Genomic DNA, 16378 nt, shown 5'->3' on the forward strand with positions numbered 1-16378 from the left:
TGGACTGGGTGGATGGGACTTACCAGTGTCACTCGTAACTGCAACGCATCAACCGTGATGTGAAAGGTGTCAGGTGGGTCCCACCGCCTCTGAACTCGGTGCTGTGACCTCAGGGAATATCGTGTGCCTTGTGTGGTGGCCGTCTGTTTATGGCCAGTCATAGGACCGCAGCATCCCAAACAAAGAGGACTCCAGAGGAAAAAAGGGCACGTGCTGTGGCAGATCACCAGCGTGACTCACCCCGAGCCGCTATGAGTAGTTCCGCACTTTCTTCTGTTCTCAGTGGGCAATGTACGGTAGTCTGCCCCGGTAGACCAGACTTTTACTGGGCAGTCAGCGCCCAGATAGGCGTCTGGTTCGCAGCGCCTCAGGCCACGCACACCAGCGCAAGCGGGTCATGTGTTGCCGCCTCGCAGGCCTGCATAGGGGTCTCCTCACGACCCGATCAGGGCAGGATGACCGCAGCAAGTGGCTTTAACGCCACTGCCCAAAACCAGGGGTGGGGCAGTCACCGGTCTCGGGCGATCTCTGGTCCCAGCGCCTCTCCTCACCTCATGCGATTTGCAGACAAGGGAATGAGCCGGCACAAGTGTCTGCATCCCCCGTCTCCAGCCGCAGGGTCTCACCGGCAGGCCCGAGGCCTCAACAGCAGGTCGCAGTCTCCATTCCCGGCCAGCTTCTCTCCCCTCGGTCAGGCCTAGTGGGCGCGGCCAATCCCCGGCCTTGTGTGGAAACACAGCCGGCATCACCACCCCTCGTCCCGCAGTCTTATGGGCAGCGGGGTTATCACCGGGTAGTTTGAGGCTGACTCGTCTTGCTGTTTGGTGCCTACTGGGCTGGTCTTGGGCAGTCAGTGGCGGGAGTAGTGCACGGGGCGAGATGAGGCCACCGCATCTGACGGGTCTAGGGAGTAGAGCCAACCCCCGGCCATGCGTACCGTGCAACACCCGGCGTCCTGGAGCTGCTCCCGGCAAGGCTGGAGACAGGGGGACCCACTTCGGTGTTCCGCTGCAGCTGTCCGCTAATTCCTTCACTGGGACGTCAGGGCCACCTCTGGATCAGCCCCAGCTGGTAGCGGCTCCTGTAGCTCTGCTATTTACGGAGTAATGTGGCCAGAGAAGGGAGCGGATGACAGAGCTCTACAGCAACACATGCGACTCCATTGCTGGCCAAGCAACGCCCCTCTGGAGGTGTCTAATGTGGCCCCTAGATACTGATGTATGTGGGAGGGCTGACGATTTGACTTGGGGTAGTTTACTGTGAATCCCAAGTCGTGTAGCAGCTGGATGGTTTGATGAGCGTGATGAACACACTGGTTGAATGACTTGGCTTTTATCAGCCAGTGGTCGAGATATGGAAAGACATGGATTTGTTGTCTTCTCAAGTGTTTTGCTACTACTGCAAGGCACTTTGTGAACACTCTGGGTGCGGTGGTCACCCCGAATGGAAGGACTTTGAACTGATAGTGTTGTCCGTCCACTATGAACCTTAGATACTTTCTGTGAGCAGGGTATATGTGTATGTGGAAGTAGGCGTCCTTGAGTTCTAGTGTGGCAAGGAAGTCGCCTTGTTGAAGTAGTGGGAGGACCTGTTGGAGAGTGATCATATGAAAATGATCTGACTGTATATAGAGATTGAGGGGTCTGAGGTCAAGTATTGGCCTTAGGGTCCCGTCCTTCTTGCGGATTAGGAAATACAGCGAGTAAACCCCTGTTCCTTGATGCTGTAAGGGAACTAGTTCTATTGCCTGCTTTTAAAACAGTGAGAGAACCTCTTGTTTTAAGAGCGCGAGGTGTTCCGTGGACATTGGACGCTGGGTCTCGTCCTTCTTGGGTATTAGGAAATACAGCGAGTAAACCCCTGTTCCTTGATGCTGTAAGGGAACTAGTTCTATTGCCTGCTTTTAAAACAGTGTGAGAACCTCTTGTTTTAAGAGCGCGAGGTGTTCCGTGGACATTGGACGCTGTTTGGGTGCTATGGTGGGTGGGGTTGCTGTAAGTTCCAGGCAGTAACCATACTGGATCATTTGTCTTACCCACTTGTTTGTTGTAATGGAATCCCAGACAGGTAGGAACTGTTAGACTTTCCCCCAGACCGGAGTGGAATGGTCTGGAGGGAGTGGAGAGAAGTCACTGTTTATTAGTGGGGGAGGCGCGAGTGTTTTTGAAACCTCGGCCTCTCCCTTTGTTGTTATTTCCCCTGTATGCGCCTCTAAAATATCCTCTGTTGGGGGATGTTTGCGTGGTGTTTTTGTAGGAAATGGAGGCGGTCTCTTTTCCAATATTTTTGGATGCTCCTATATGGAAGGAGCAACAAAAGGAACCATGTGTGGATAGAGACTGTAATGCTCCCATGGATTTAGCAGTCTCCGTGTCCTTTTTCATCTTCTCTAGTGAAACGCAGAGAGGCTCGCACTGCCGTTTTTTCCATTTTACATACACGCGGGGAAGATTTGTTTTCAAGTTGCGTTTAAACGCTTTGTGCCTTTACAAGAGCCCCTGCCTGGAGCTTGACACCTGTGGCACAGGTAAAGCAAGTGTTGATCTGTGAAGGGATCAGTCCAGGCAGGATAATACCCTCATAAGCAAAATGTAGTGGTCCCAAGGCTCAAGCCTACACTAGTACCCAAAGGAAACGTGCTGCAGATTCTGGCATAGAAAGCCAACTCTTTCATGCATTTAAAGAAGGCCTTTATGGATTCCCATCCCCCCCAGCCCTCACTCAACCCTCAGAGGATATGGCGGGACACTCTGGATACTCCAATGCTTTACCTACGGGGGATTCAGATGAGTCCCCTCAGACCTCCGACGGAGATGGTGACCGGGCAGAAAATGGCGCCCGGCAAAGGTAGATCAGGCTGTAGACCCCGATGCAGGGGGGAGATATGCTGAACCCGGATGACCTCATATACACCTGAGGTCAGCGGAATGGACTCCGGCCCCTAAGGTGGCAGCATATATGGCTGCCAGGCTTCAGAAACCTCTTGACAAGGAGGTTAGTGTCTGCTTATGAGTGAAATGCCCGAGACCGGCCCTGGGGGGTAAAGGCTCCCTCACACCGGAGGTATGCCCTAAGATGGCTACGTTCCTGGTCAAGTTTATCAGTGACCCTAAGAAGAGCATAGATCGTTCTTGGAGGGCGTGCCAGGTTAAACTCCTGGACACGGCGGGTCCCCTGGAAAAAATACTAGATATGGCAGAGGACGCCAAGTCCTTAGGCACGCTTATCTCCCCAGAGACCCACTCTAGCTGGGCGCAGAGAGCAGTAATTTTTCTAGGGAATGCGAACACGGCAATTTTTTAGGAGCATCGCAGATCGCTGGAGATCAAGATAGGCCCTAAGTTAGGGGGGCTGGCCACCTCAGAGGCTGAACTGGTGGCAGAGGGCAATCTCTTTGAAGACCCCTTTGTCAAAGAGTTGGGTAAATTCGTTAACACGTTCAACTCCCTTGTCAAGGCTCGAACGTCAATAAAACGCATCTTCACCCCGTGTGTTTTTAGAGCCGCAGGTCATGGCAGGGAGGGCTCGACCGGCTGTCCCTATAACCAGGCTTCCCACAAATCCCAGAACCATGCAGAGGACAATGGCAAGACCCCAATAAGTTTGGGAACTTCTACCCTACCACATCGTACCCACACCGCAGAGGCAGTAAAGGAAAAGGAAACAGATCCTACAACAACCAGCAAGGTGAGAGTTCAAAGCTCGGGAGATGTAAAAATAAGGGGCAGACTGTAATTTTTCATCCACAATTGGGCTGCTTTAACCTCGAACGCCTGGGTCTTACAGACAGTACAAGGTTTACAAATAGTGTTTTTCAAGTACCCTCCTCAATTGGTTTGCCCAAGGCCCCTTTCCACCCCGAGGGAACAGATGGAACTAATAGACAGGGAAGTTTCAGATCTCTTCCAGAAATGGGTCGCTATAGCCTGAACCCTCCACCCACGGGGTTTCCTCATCAACATCTGCCTAGTGGGGGGCCATCATCCAGTGATAAACCTCAAAGAATTCAACGAGTGGCTCTCTTACCACCACGGTGGATTTCCCACATGGAGGTGTGGAACGGTCAGGCCATCTTTGGAACCAACCCGACCTAGTGATAGAATTTGACACCAGTGGCTCAGGCTGGTGTGCTCGGTGAGGAGCTATTTCTACAGGCGGAAAATGGACTTCCACAGAACAGGGTCTTCACATAAATTGCCTGGCATTAATGGCAGGGTCCTTCGTGGTAAAATGTTGGACCAGGGACAAGGCCCAATGCTGCGTCCTACTCAAGATGGACAACGTGGTAGAAATCCGATACATAAATCACCTAGAGGGGACAAGATACAAAGCCCTATCGGATCTGGCACGAGATCTCTGGGAATACGGTCTGTCCAACCAGATATCGCTATCGGAGGAACACCTTCCGGGAACGTCCAACCAAGTGGCGGACTGGTACTCCTGTCATTGGAAGAAGACCAGTCTGTGGAAATTACACCCCACGGTATTTTAAGAACTCCAATCCCCATGGGGCCCCTTCTCGATAGATCGGTTTGCCTCCTGTCTGGATGCCCAACTGGAGAGGTATTACAGTTAGAGCCCGGACCTGGAGGAGACAGTGGTGGATGCATTCCTTAAGGACTGGAGTGCGAGGCAGGGTTACGCATTTGTCCCCTTTGCAATGATAATGAGTGTGTCAAACCAAGTGAGGAGACAGAGGGCGGACCTAGTGGTAATCACCCCAATGTAGATGTCGCAAGCCTGGTTTCCAGTTCTGATGGAACTTTCTTGGGATTTTCCGATCAGTCTACCCCAATTTCAGGATCTCCTCCAGGATCCTCAAGGGAATCCCCATCACCTCCTTCTCTCAGGCGGTCTTTACCTGATGGCCTGGTGGGTTACCGCCAACGCTGGATAGTACACGCCTTTCAGCAGACGCAGCCTCACTACTTGCAAACTCATGGGCAGAGAGCATTAACAAGAGGTACCGCTCCACTAGATGGTGGAGTTGGTGTCTTCGACAAAAGGTGGATCCGTTGGGGGCCTTAGCCTCTTTGGCGAAGGAAGGTCTGGCCTATAAGTCAATCAATACTTTCTGATCGGAAATATCAGCAGGCCATGTCCCAGTAGAGGGCCATCCAATAGGAGAACATCCCCTAGTCTGCAAGCAACTAAGAGGTATCAGACTATCTGTGCCTCCGGAAGCCCGGTACTCTGCTCTATGTGATGTTAACAAAGTCTTGAATTTGTTTTGATCATGGCCATCAAATAAGTACCTATCAAGAAAACAAACGTCAGCAAAACTGGCAACTCTTCTATGCTTGATATTCTGCGGCAGGGTTTCAGATGTGGGGGCCTTGGATCACAGCTTTCACTCCGGAGGGAGTTACATTTCATATATCTAGAAGGACCAAGAGTAATTTAAAATCAGTGTTCTATCTCACCTTACCGGATATCCCTAAATGATGTGTGGTCAGAGCGCTCAAAGCCTATGAAGTGGCAACAGTAGACATACACCCACAGGGCGTCAGACAACCGCTCATAGCTCTCACTAAACCACACAGGGCAGTTTCATCACAAACAATTGTGTGGTGGGTTCGCTGGGCTATGCAAGAAGCGGGAATTGAAACTTCTCATTTCGGAGCTCACTCCGTCCGTGGGGCAATGGCATTGAAAGCTTTCTCTATAGAGCAGCGGTTAGGGGATATCCTTAATGCTGCAGACTGGTCCTCAGATTCCACCTTCAAAACATTCTATTTGAAGCCAGTGCTATCACTGGCCTCTTTGGTGGTGGACAAGCTTTAAACTAGCCTAATCCAAAGCCTCCGGACCTGACATAGAATGAAAAATGTCATAGCTAATGTAAAGCCAAGTTTCAAATCTACTAAGAACGCGGAGGCCAGGATTAGCCCACCCTATCACTCAAAGTCCCTTCCAGAATACCTACATTCATAGGGTAAGACATTTTCAGTTCAGGATTGTCTTTGGTTGATTGATTGCTACCCTAGCTCTGGGTGTTAAATCAATTGCTGTCTGAGGATCAACGATCATTCCCCTACCCGGAATTACAGCCTATCTTTATTTGACTTAGGTACGGACGCCAGTAAACAAGAATAATCCGAAGACTCGCTGGATTTTGTCACAGGAAGTAAGAGGAGGGTAGGGCGTATCGGGCGAAGTCATTGGATGTCCTGCTTCAGGATTAAACGTTATTGTTGGACTCTTTTCTCTTTCCACTTCCCATAGCATCATGGGAAATGTAGTCTTTGGTTACGTTATAAACTTTTGATTGCTGCTGGAAAGAATAAAGTGGAGAAAGAAAAGCCAAATCCTCGCCTCCAGGTCCATAATAGAATTGAAACTTTCCTTTACGATAAATAGGAAACTTTTTATTACGAAATAGAATTTAAAAAAGGTTAGAAATTCACTGAAAAAAAACAAAGGTTACAGAGACGTTCTAGTTGCACTCAGATTTCACTGGTACAAAACCTTAGAAATTCAGCAGTTATAGTTACCAGAGCCTATTGCTTCGTTTCAGTTGGCGCTTTACCTTGCATCTTATTTGCACAGCTCTAGAATACTCAATAAAAGTATTGGGATGTAGTTGTATTTTTTTTTTTAACCGAGATGTATTTTGCCCCTTTGATTTTTTTCCCCCTACTTAGAATATATTGCTTAATTAGCTGTAGCTGTCTTGATTCGAAAGGAAGGTCCTCAGTCCTTCACGTGGTATTCCATGCGTTAAATTAATAATATATTTCACAACAACAAACAGGCTTATTGGAACTTATAATTCTACTCTGAAAAGTGAACCACGCTATATACTGGTCAAAGATTACTTTTACCTGTTTGGGCACACTGCAGTTGGACGGTGGTGGAAGAATACCGAGTTGATGGAAAGTGTTTATACCAAAAGAGTAAACTAGTCCATCTTCTGTTAAAACCACTGTATGATCCTTTGCTGCTGCCACCTGGGAGCATTTATGACCAGTCAGACCTTCCACCAGTTTTGGCACCTGAGATATACAGAGAATTGGTATATCAATTAAACATTATACTTTGATTTACAATCGGTGACTGAGGCAACACAATAAAAATCACACCCAAAACGATCCCCTTTTGTCATAGCAAAATAAGTAATCACAAAAAATGGAAAAGGTGTAAGGATATGAAAGATCAGCCACCAAATACTCCCTAACAGGAACTCAATCCCTTATTCTAGGATCTAATAAAATACTAGTTTGCTCTCGGTAGAGAGCACGCTGCTCAGCTTGCCATCTGACAGAACAGACGAAATACACACTTATGGATCAAATTAGAATTGAATTGACTATTACCTTTTGTTCACATCTGAAGCATGAGGATGTATTTTCTATAACCATATATCATGATATACACCTTTGAGGTAGTGAAATGCTACTAAATCTATGGATTCATGTGAGGTATGGTGAACATGTTAGCGTGACTACAATGACAGACTAGAGTTTATAAACCCTGAAGACGTTCCAAGTGGACAAAGCGCTTTGGTTTTGATTATAATTGAATTTTATAAGAAGAATGGGAAAAAAAAGAATGGATTATGAATCACATTTTGGACTGTGACTTAGCTTTTTCATAAGGATAAATGATGGGCATTGCTAAATATTATGTGATTAGTGAGGTGCTCAGATTATTATTACATATATTTGAGACCGATTATTGTGAGTGCTGAACAGTATTTTATTTGATCATTGTTCTCTTATTTAAACATCAGGACAGTAACATAAATATGCTGCTTGAAAAATGACAACTAAAGTCAAGAGTAAGCACACAGGTTACAATCTCTTTAAAAACGATCTCCTTTAGTAGCCAAAACTTGAGAGCTACTTCCCACACTCAAGTACACAAAACAGAGAGGAGAGAGGGTCAGGAACTGTGGTTAGCTAAAGAATGATCAAATACGCAAAGCGGGAATCCACTCACTTGAAATTTTAAACGCTTGAAAGAGATAGACAATAAGTAACTGATTTGTTATCGTCTAAAAGAGGGGGGAAGGAACAAGCCTCTTTTTTTATGTATAACCCTCACCTACTTTAATAGTGGCATGCTTCATCATCGGGTTCACCCTGACTCCTAAAGGTCAGGGTGGGCTCAACTGTATTCCAGGGAGCACTTAGAAAACTGGTAGTCTTACTATTCGTAGGGGGATTTTTTAGCATTAATATAAATATCCCTAGTTCTCCCCCGGTATCCCTTTATTAGTGGGGTGAACGGGAATAGTAAAAACAGAAAAGGAGAGGGGCAATCAGGATGTTGTGGACCCATGACCCTAAGCTCCAAGTGCCAACATGTTTTCGCCCTACTCTATTGTCCCATATGGGTCTGGAGCATTCATCAGGACGTTACTAGAGAAGCGATCCCCCAGTAGTGTCACCTTGTGATATTTCCACACGTGAGCATGCAGAGCCAGAGTGTATGCCCCGGCGTGATAAAAATCTGCCAGTGTAGATTTTAAGTGATAAAAAGATAGTACTTGCTATTCCTTGGGTGATTGTTCCCAATCTTCGACAAGAGTTACTTGTCAGGGGATGGCGGAGGAATGGCCCTGTAGTCACACTAACATCAAGGGTCCCATCCCATGGGAAAACCTATTCTTCCCATCTGCTCCCCTCGCTCACCTCACCAGCGAGATATGTATGTGTTGTACTAGCACCAAAAGGGAATCATGTAATTGACTTGGCAATTGTGGTATAGCTCTAAATCATGTAGAGGAGACTAGTCTTTTCATGAACACTGCATTTCTCAGCCCTCAATAGACCAAGGGAGTTGGGAAACTTGTGAGACTAAGCATTTACTTTTATCCTTATGAGAAGAAAGGACCTTTCGCTTAGTGGCAGTGAAAACCTCAGATATATGCCTAGCTTCATTATGATTATTAAGTATATCTGATAACACTGTGATGCCATGCTGATGTTATGGGTAAAGAGTGGATGTCGCTCTGTTCACACCTTGTGTGCTTTTGTGTTCTCCCATCCTGATCTTGACAGGAGTTTTCATCATTCCTATATAGTAGAGTTTACAAGAATGTGTGATCAGGTAGTTGCAGTTCTTAGTGTTGCAATTAGTGTGCTGTCTCTGTGTCCATGTACAGATCATAATATGTTGACGTAATGCAACCAATATGTGTAATCACTTCAACGAGCTGAGGCACTCACCAGAGGATCTGGGCTGGACTGTTTTTGAAGCCAACCCCACATGGAACACAACTACGCTCTTCAGAAGGGAACAACGTTGGGTGTTTCGAGTCCAGACAAACTAAAATGGCTTGAACAATGAGATCTCTTGGATCGAATTCTTCACAGTATTAGATATACTTAATAATCACAATGAAGCCACATGAACTTCCCCGCTAGGCATAATTTTACTCACAAGGTTTCCAATGCCCTTGGTCTATGGATGGCTCAAAAATCCAGTGGCCGTGAAAAAACTATTTTTGCCCTACATAATTTAGAGCTATACCACAGTTGACAAGTCGATTACATGATTCCCCTTTAGTGCTAGTACAACACATACATATCTCAACATTATGGCAAAAACACGTCATATTGTTACTGTTTTGATTTGGTCCAGTTAAAATAAAAAACCAACCGTGGTACTTGACAGTAAAAATCAATAAGCATTTGCATATTTTACACCACACCAGTGCCAAATATAGCTCACTATATTATGCAACACATGCAAAATATTCACTAGTTTATTAGGGTTAGACCTATTTGACATCTTAACCAATTGATGGTACATGGAGTTTACCATTCCATGATGGCCGCAAGACATGTGCATTAGCCCTCTTCTGGGAACTACCTGGAAGACAGGCTGGATGCCGGTGAACCACACCGCTACTAATACGGCTCACGCCACCCACTCTGCCACTATTCAGGAGAGCAGAGGACGAGGGTAGGTGCAGCAATCAGCGCACAAATCTAAAACGTGAGTATCTCACTGCCTAATATACCGAAGACAATAGGGCTTGGAGCCAACACACGTCCTCGCCCGCAGAGAGGCTACCATATTTAGCCTTAGTCCTACTTTTTCCATCTCTACTTCACCCCGCCAATGTACAGATCCTCTGCCCCATCCCATGAGACATAATAATGTCGGTTTAGGTAAGGCTACTTTTTCTCCTTTTCATGGTATGGTATAAGCGGAAACAATTGATTCTTAAGTTACAGCATGCCGTACTCCACTTACAAAATTGACTATAGTCCACGGGGCATAAAGTGTCTGCATTATGTTTATGACATCACATCCTGCAATAACATTAATAAATATAGACTGGCACATGTTTAACCAGATATCATGGTGAAAGATGCTATAAAATACTGGCACGCGGCGTCGTTTTCAATGGGAGCCAAAGAAGACTTGCGGCTTGTGGAGACAGGAGATGTGTCCGGTGGAATCCAAGGCTGGATTCAGAAGAAGGAAGACCTGAAAGCAGAAGGGACAGTGTTCAAAGTCACTTGGCAGTGACCCGGGGCAAGGAAGCTGGATGCCCACAGTTGTCGGGTGATTTCAGGTGATCACGGGTGTCTTGACTCTTCAGCCACGAGGTCCAGGAGGAGTCGACGACGACCAGGAGCTGGATTCAGCATGTCCCACGAAGTCTGCAGCTTACTGAGGTGTCGGCAACCGGACTGGAGCCAACAAGCCTTGGCAACAGCAAGTCTTGTGGAAAGTGAAGAAAGTCAGCGGTGCAGACCAGCAAGGTCTGAGGGACTCACCCAGCGAGGGTAAGTCAGGGCAGGCCTGGAGCAACCAGGGGAGCCCTTTGGTTCTGTAGAAAAGTCTTCTGGGGACCCACAAGCCAACCGGCAAGGGATCGCGGAAACGCCTCGGGAGGATTCACTCACCAGGAGCCCACGGTCACTCGGGACGAGGTAGGCCTCTGATCTTCAGACGAAATCCTGCTGGAGGCTTGGACCACACGTGGTCCAATGCACAAGTTCGTACAACGTCGTGAAGGGGTTGCACTCGACAATAGTGCACGGTACCCGGGTATTGCTGTTCCTCGTCACTCGTGGGGCCCACTTGCCTCAGTGTCGCTGGGGACTCACGATGGTCTTGGAGAAGTCAGGAAATCCACTTCCGGGGCTGCAGGGATTTCGGACTCCGGCGGGAGCAGGAAAGTTTGATGCAAAGTTTTGGTGCCTGCCAAGCCGGGGTGTCACTCTGACTCCAAGGGAGATTCTTCAGTCTTCCAAAGGTAGTGGAACGTCGAAGGTCAAGGATTCTTCTTCAGAGCGTCGTCCAGGGATATCTAGTTTGCAATGGCAAGGGTTTCCCAACGTATACTACAAGGAAGAGAGGGACTAGCTCTATGACCACTCCTATGGGAGGGTCAGGGGAGTGGGTGGCTACACCCACTTCCCTTTGTCCAGTTTCGCGCCAGAGCAGGGGCTGTTAGCCCCTGAACCGGTTTGAGCTGGCATATGCACAGAGGAGCCTACTGCTCCCCCAGTGCAGGACTTCAAAGCACTCTAGGAGTGCACCCACCCAGCCCCAATACACTAAATCCTGTCTGGGAGGTGACCACACCTACCTGTGACAGGATGCCTATTGTTGGGCCTCCTCCACTGCAAGTTTCGAACAGCAGCAGGAGGGCAGCCCAGTGTCTGTGACTGGTGGCATCCATTTTGTGATGCCAGGGCTCTTCAGGATTCTACCGTGTTTCCACAGTGGGTACATGTCTCTCCCTCTAGAAGGGTGGGATCATACTCCCACACCAGTTACTGGTGTGGGGGTATGATTTCAAAGCATTTGACACCAAACACAACATGTTTTGATGCAGCCATCCCAAATTTAGCATTTACCACTAGGTTATAATGCACTTAAGAGTATATGGTTTAACCACATCCACAAACAGCTACAGAGAACGAACTCTGAGAGCTGCAGAGGGGCCCTGCTCAGGCAGAGGCAACCCTCACATGGAAACCAAGCACCCTGCCCTCAGGATTGATAGGGCCTGCCTTAGGGGTGACTGATAGGTTTATATGTGTGTGTATGGTGAGCTATAGGGAATCTATACTTCCGCGAGGAGTGCTAACACTACCTCACCCAGGCTGCAGTAGCAGGCCTGTTGTGTCAGATTTAGTCTGCTTCCCAGGGGTGGCATAATACATGCTTCAGCCCTTGGTAGGCCTGTGAAGTACCTATGCCCTTGGTACCAAGGTACCATATACTAGGGGCTCATAAGTTACCACAGTACCCAATCACTAGTGCATCTAATATGCACTCCAAGTTGTTTAGAGAGAACAGAGAGGCTGGGGCTCTGATTATCAGGGACCCAGCCAGACTATAGCCAGAAACCAGTGTAAACATCAGAAAAAAAGTGGGGGCAACATAAGTGCAGATCCTACTCTCTTACAATTGGTATGGAGCACACCAATTTCCTGGTATCCTCTTTAAAATCATATAAAAAGCATTCAGTCTGCTTGACCGTAATAGGCAGATGAAACCGGTTGGCTGCTCTATGCATTAAGTTATGGAATCCTCCAATATCCTCCGGAGGAGAATATGATGGGAGGTGCAGAGGAGGGGAGAGTGTTGGTATGATATAATCCTCCCAAGGAGATCAGATCCGGCAGCTCACCTTCCTCTCTATCCTCATCCGAAGAGGACGCATCCGGTGCACCAGGGTCAGTTAGCCGGGGATCAGGAACATGGTGTCAGGAACATTTACAGGTGTTGTTGGAGGCTCAACAGCTGTTGTAACTGGAGGATCTGCTTGAGGTACCGGCCTGTCTGGTTGATCTGGTTGTGGCAGATTCCGCTGCGGGTAATCCGCCAACATAGCCTGCAGATCCTGTATAAGTGACGGTGGCAGATGGGCCATGACCCTGGGGCGCAGCTCTGGCTGAAAACCTTATCAATGGTAACTGTGACGTGAAGCCATATATCCCTGCTGATAGCATTGCGATTCGTCATGGTAGTCTTCATCTGCTTCATCGTCCTGACATTTTGCGTGGAGCTCAGATGGACTGTGAGCCACACCATACAGACCATCACCTTCTTCATCATCTTCCACATAGCCCTCTAGCAGATGCGATGGGATTAAAGGTGAAAGCTTACTGCATTCCTGCATGGTTGGACGTAGAAAAGTCTTGGTCATTTTGGTAACCTGAGTAACCCTCGTCGACGGTGGTGTTGACTGTGCAGATATAATCGGGAATGAATACTCCATCGCCAACAGTGTCGTCGACGACGGGGTCATTGACGGTGTCGTAGTCAAAGGAAGTGCAGTCGTCGACGACGGGAATCTCGTCGGCGACTCAGTCGTCGAGTGGATCTTCACCGGCGGTATCTTAGTCGACGGGGGAGCGTCAAGGGTTTTCAACAACAAAGGGAGTTCTCGCCGTCGATTGGCTTCTGGAGACTCTCGAAGATGATACCGGAGCCTGGATTACCGTCGTCGTCGTCACTGTTGCCGTCAACAATGTAACACTCATTGTCGCCAACGAGTGAGGTAATGTAGTCAACGATTTTTTAAGAGAGTTCCACCCCAAGGGATCTGAAGATGAGGTTCTTGGGTGATCTCCTTCCTTTCTAGACAGGGTAGAAGGCACAGACAACGCCGGTTCTGAGGATTGTTTAGCTCCTTTGTCTTTTTTTGAGGTCTTGGTGTCCTGGGAAAGTCTATGATGTTTTCTATCGTCTCCTGAGGAACAGTCTTTAGATATGGACCTCTTATGAGATGTGGAGGATCTCTCACTCTCCTCCTCCGAAGTAGGTATCTGGTGCTTCGCGGCTTGAAGCCACAGCAGTAACCTTCCCGCTCTATTCTTGAGGGTTTTAGATGAAAAGGTGCGCCACATTTTGCATTCTTTCACCTCATGCCTTTGGTAAAGGCAGTAAATACACTCCTTATGTGGAGTATCCACATGGCCTCTTTTCTTCTCGTCAGACATGATGCCAATATTTGTCAAAGTTGTAGAAAAAACTGAGTAGCACTCAGGGAAACTCCCTTCCACAAGACTTGAGGTGAAAATCTGAGAGAATATGCCTCTGTTGAGAGTGTTCTAGAGGGTGTTGGCAGCTGATAGGCTGGGATCCAACATTAGGTCCTTTTTAAAAAAAGACATAGATAGGCTACTATTGACATGGCTTAGAGCCATTATAGCCTATGAAATTTTTGAAGCACTGCTTGAATATTTTACCGTGGGATGCCCATCTCCAAGACGGGGAATGAATCAGGCATGTGAATCTATGAAAGATACCCCAATACTGGATAATGTAGTTTCTGAATGGTGTGCTCGCAGAGCACGGCACGTTGGAGAAGATCAGGCATGAAGGAGCTGGAGAGCGAGTATATATTAACAGTCATTTGGGCAAGTAAGGATAATACCAGCAGCAGTACCTAGAAAAGAAGTGACGGCAGAAACTTCATTAGGGAAAGATGGGCTTAGAGGGTAAACCCAGGAGTACTAAGTGGTGTCTGTTGAAAATAACTTTAGATTTTTGGGCTGGTGCTCATTTATTCCTTAGGTGGCTGCTGAGTAAACAGGCAAAATGCAGTCACCCACAGTAAAGAGAACAAATGGGTGAAGTGGACTGACCCACTGTCCCATGCTTTATGTTATGTTGGGAGGAAACAAAATGTGAACAGACCAATGGATGAGAAGTGCGGATTGAAAGCTCCAGTACATATGTGTTTATGTAGGCATTTTTATTATGATATAGGGTTTTTTTTAAACCTGAGGCTGGCGAGAGAGCTAAAGCGGTTTCTTAGCCAGACCATAAATGACAAGCATTTTCAATGAAACAGAGAGTTAGAGCTATTGGCGATGTAAATGTTTTTACTTATGTGTTTTGGAGTGGAGTGGAGGTATGTGGTGTGTAGTGGAATTATCTGGGGTGTTGTGCAGTGTAATTATGCAGATAGAAATGATGTGGTATTTAGTGTATAGAAATTATGCGGAGTGGGACTGTGTTTCATGAAGAGTAATTTTGTGGTATTTTATTTTGTAGAATGTTATCTATTGGAGTTTCATTTTGTGGTGTGGATTGTATGTATGTGGTGTGTTTGAAGCATGGCTCACAAGTGTTTGTTAGTACACTGGACATCTTGCGCACAAGTAAGACTCAAACAACTGGATGAAATCCAGTTCATTTACAAATACTGGCAATACCAATAGGTTTAGTATTTACAAGGCTTAGAGCTAATGGTGTTGTAAATGTAAATGTCTTTTACCTATGTGATATGGACTGTAGTGGATGTATGTATTGTGTAGAGAAATGTTGTGGTTTGTTTTGGAATTGTTAGTTGTGGTATTGTGTAGTGTGGCATTGCTTAGTGTGGATTGCATTTGCGTAGTTGAATTTTGTGGCATGAGTGCAGTGGAATTATGTGGATAGTAGTTATGGTGTACTCTAGTGTATTGGAAGATATATTTTGTGGTCTTGTGTGTTCTGCCTTGTAATTATGTGGATGTTATTTTGTGTTGTATAGTGGAATTGTAATAATTGATGTTCTGTAGAATTTGTGTAAATATGTGGTTTGTAGTGGATGTATCTGCTGTGTTATGCAAGTGTGTTGTTGAGTAGAAAAATGTGGTTTGCTGTTGATTTATGTGGTGTTTAAAGGAAATGTGTTGAGTTGAATTGTGTGGTGTGGTGTGGAACTGCACGGGTGTGGAGTGAAGCTATGCAGATGTAACTATGTGGCATGGTATGGAGTCTTTTTATGTGGATTTTTTGTATGCGTTATAGTTTATTAGGGTCGAGCCTGCGAATGCATGCGCTTGTGTATCGCTGTGGGGAGCTGCTGTAGTCAGTAAAGGGCTTGGAGCCCGCCTGTGACTTACTATTTGTTGTCTTCACGTCACTTTTCTTTACTGGCTCAGAAAGTGGTCCGTGCAGCTGAAACGTCACTTCCGAGGCTGGCTTGCATCAGGGACTAAGCATAGATTAATTCAAGATTAATCCGTGCCCATCCGCTGCTCCCCACATAATTGAGGTACTATTTGATGCACCACGCACCCCCCCTCCCTGCTGCACCATACATAGCGCCTGCATGCATTTCAGATCGCGTGCATGGTGTTGGAGTCCTATCTTGCCATATCCTATCCCGTTTTCTTTAAATCTGTAGCAGATGGAGCATTTCAACAACCAGTAGTGGCTCTATTATTTTTTAGCATTGAACAGGCTATGTAGTGTGGTGAACGGATTAAACGTCTAACAAAGATCTGCACAACATTAAAAGTAATACAATTTGTAAAGTACTTGTCACTGTTCTACTGCAGCAATTAATTAAACGTCTTTTACTACTAAAATTAGGAAGGAGATTAATACAAAGTGATCTTGCACCTTGTGGTAATGGTTGTCTGTGTGTGTGGGGTGTGATGTGATGTGTGTTCCTATTTATTAA

The 16378-nt window shown here is 46.7% G+C and overlaps 1 protein-coding gene across 4 annotated transcripts in view; it reads right to left on the reverse strand.

Annotated features, from left to right (window-relative positions):
• The window catches only part of IBTK (inhibitor of Bruton tyrosine kinase), a 700505-nt gene that overhangs the window by 549261 nt on the left and 134866 nt on the right, over positions 1-16378 (reverse strand). For all 4 annotated transcript variants that reach the window (XM_085611015.1, XM_085611017.1, XM_085611016.1 and 1 more), the window contains one exon: positions 6825-6995. In XM_085611015.1, the coding sequence (XP_085467141.1) occupies positions 6825-6995 (171 nt within the window). The remainder of the gene's footprint in view (positions 1-6824; positions 6996-16378) is intronic.

Source organism: Triturus cristatus, chromosome 6 (assembly GCF_964204655.1).
Source record: "Triturus cristatus chromosome 6, aTriCri1.1, whole genome shotgun sequence".
NCBI classification, from domain to species: domain Eukaryota; kingdom Metazoa; phylum Chordata; class Amphibia; order Caudata; family Salamandridae; genus Triturus; species Triturus cristatus.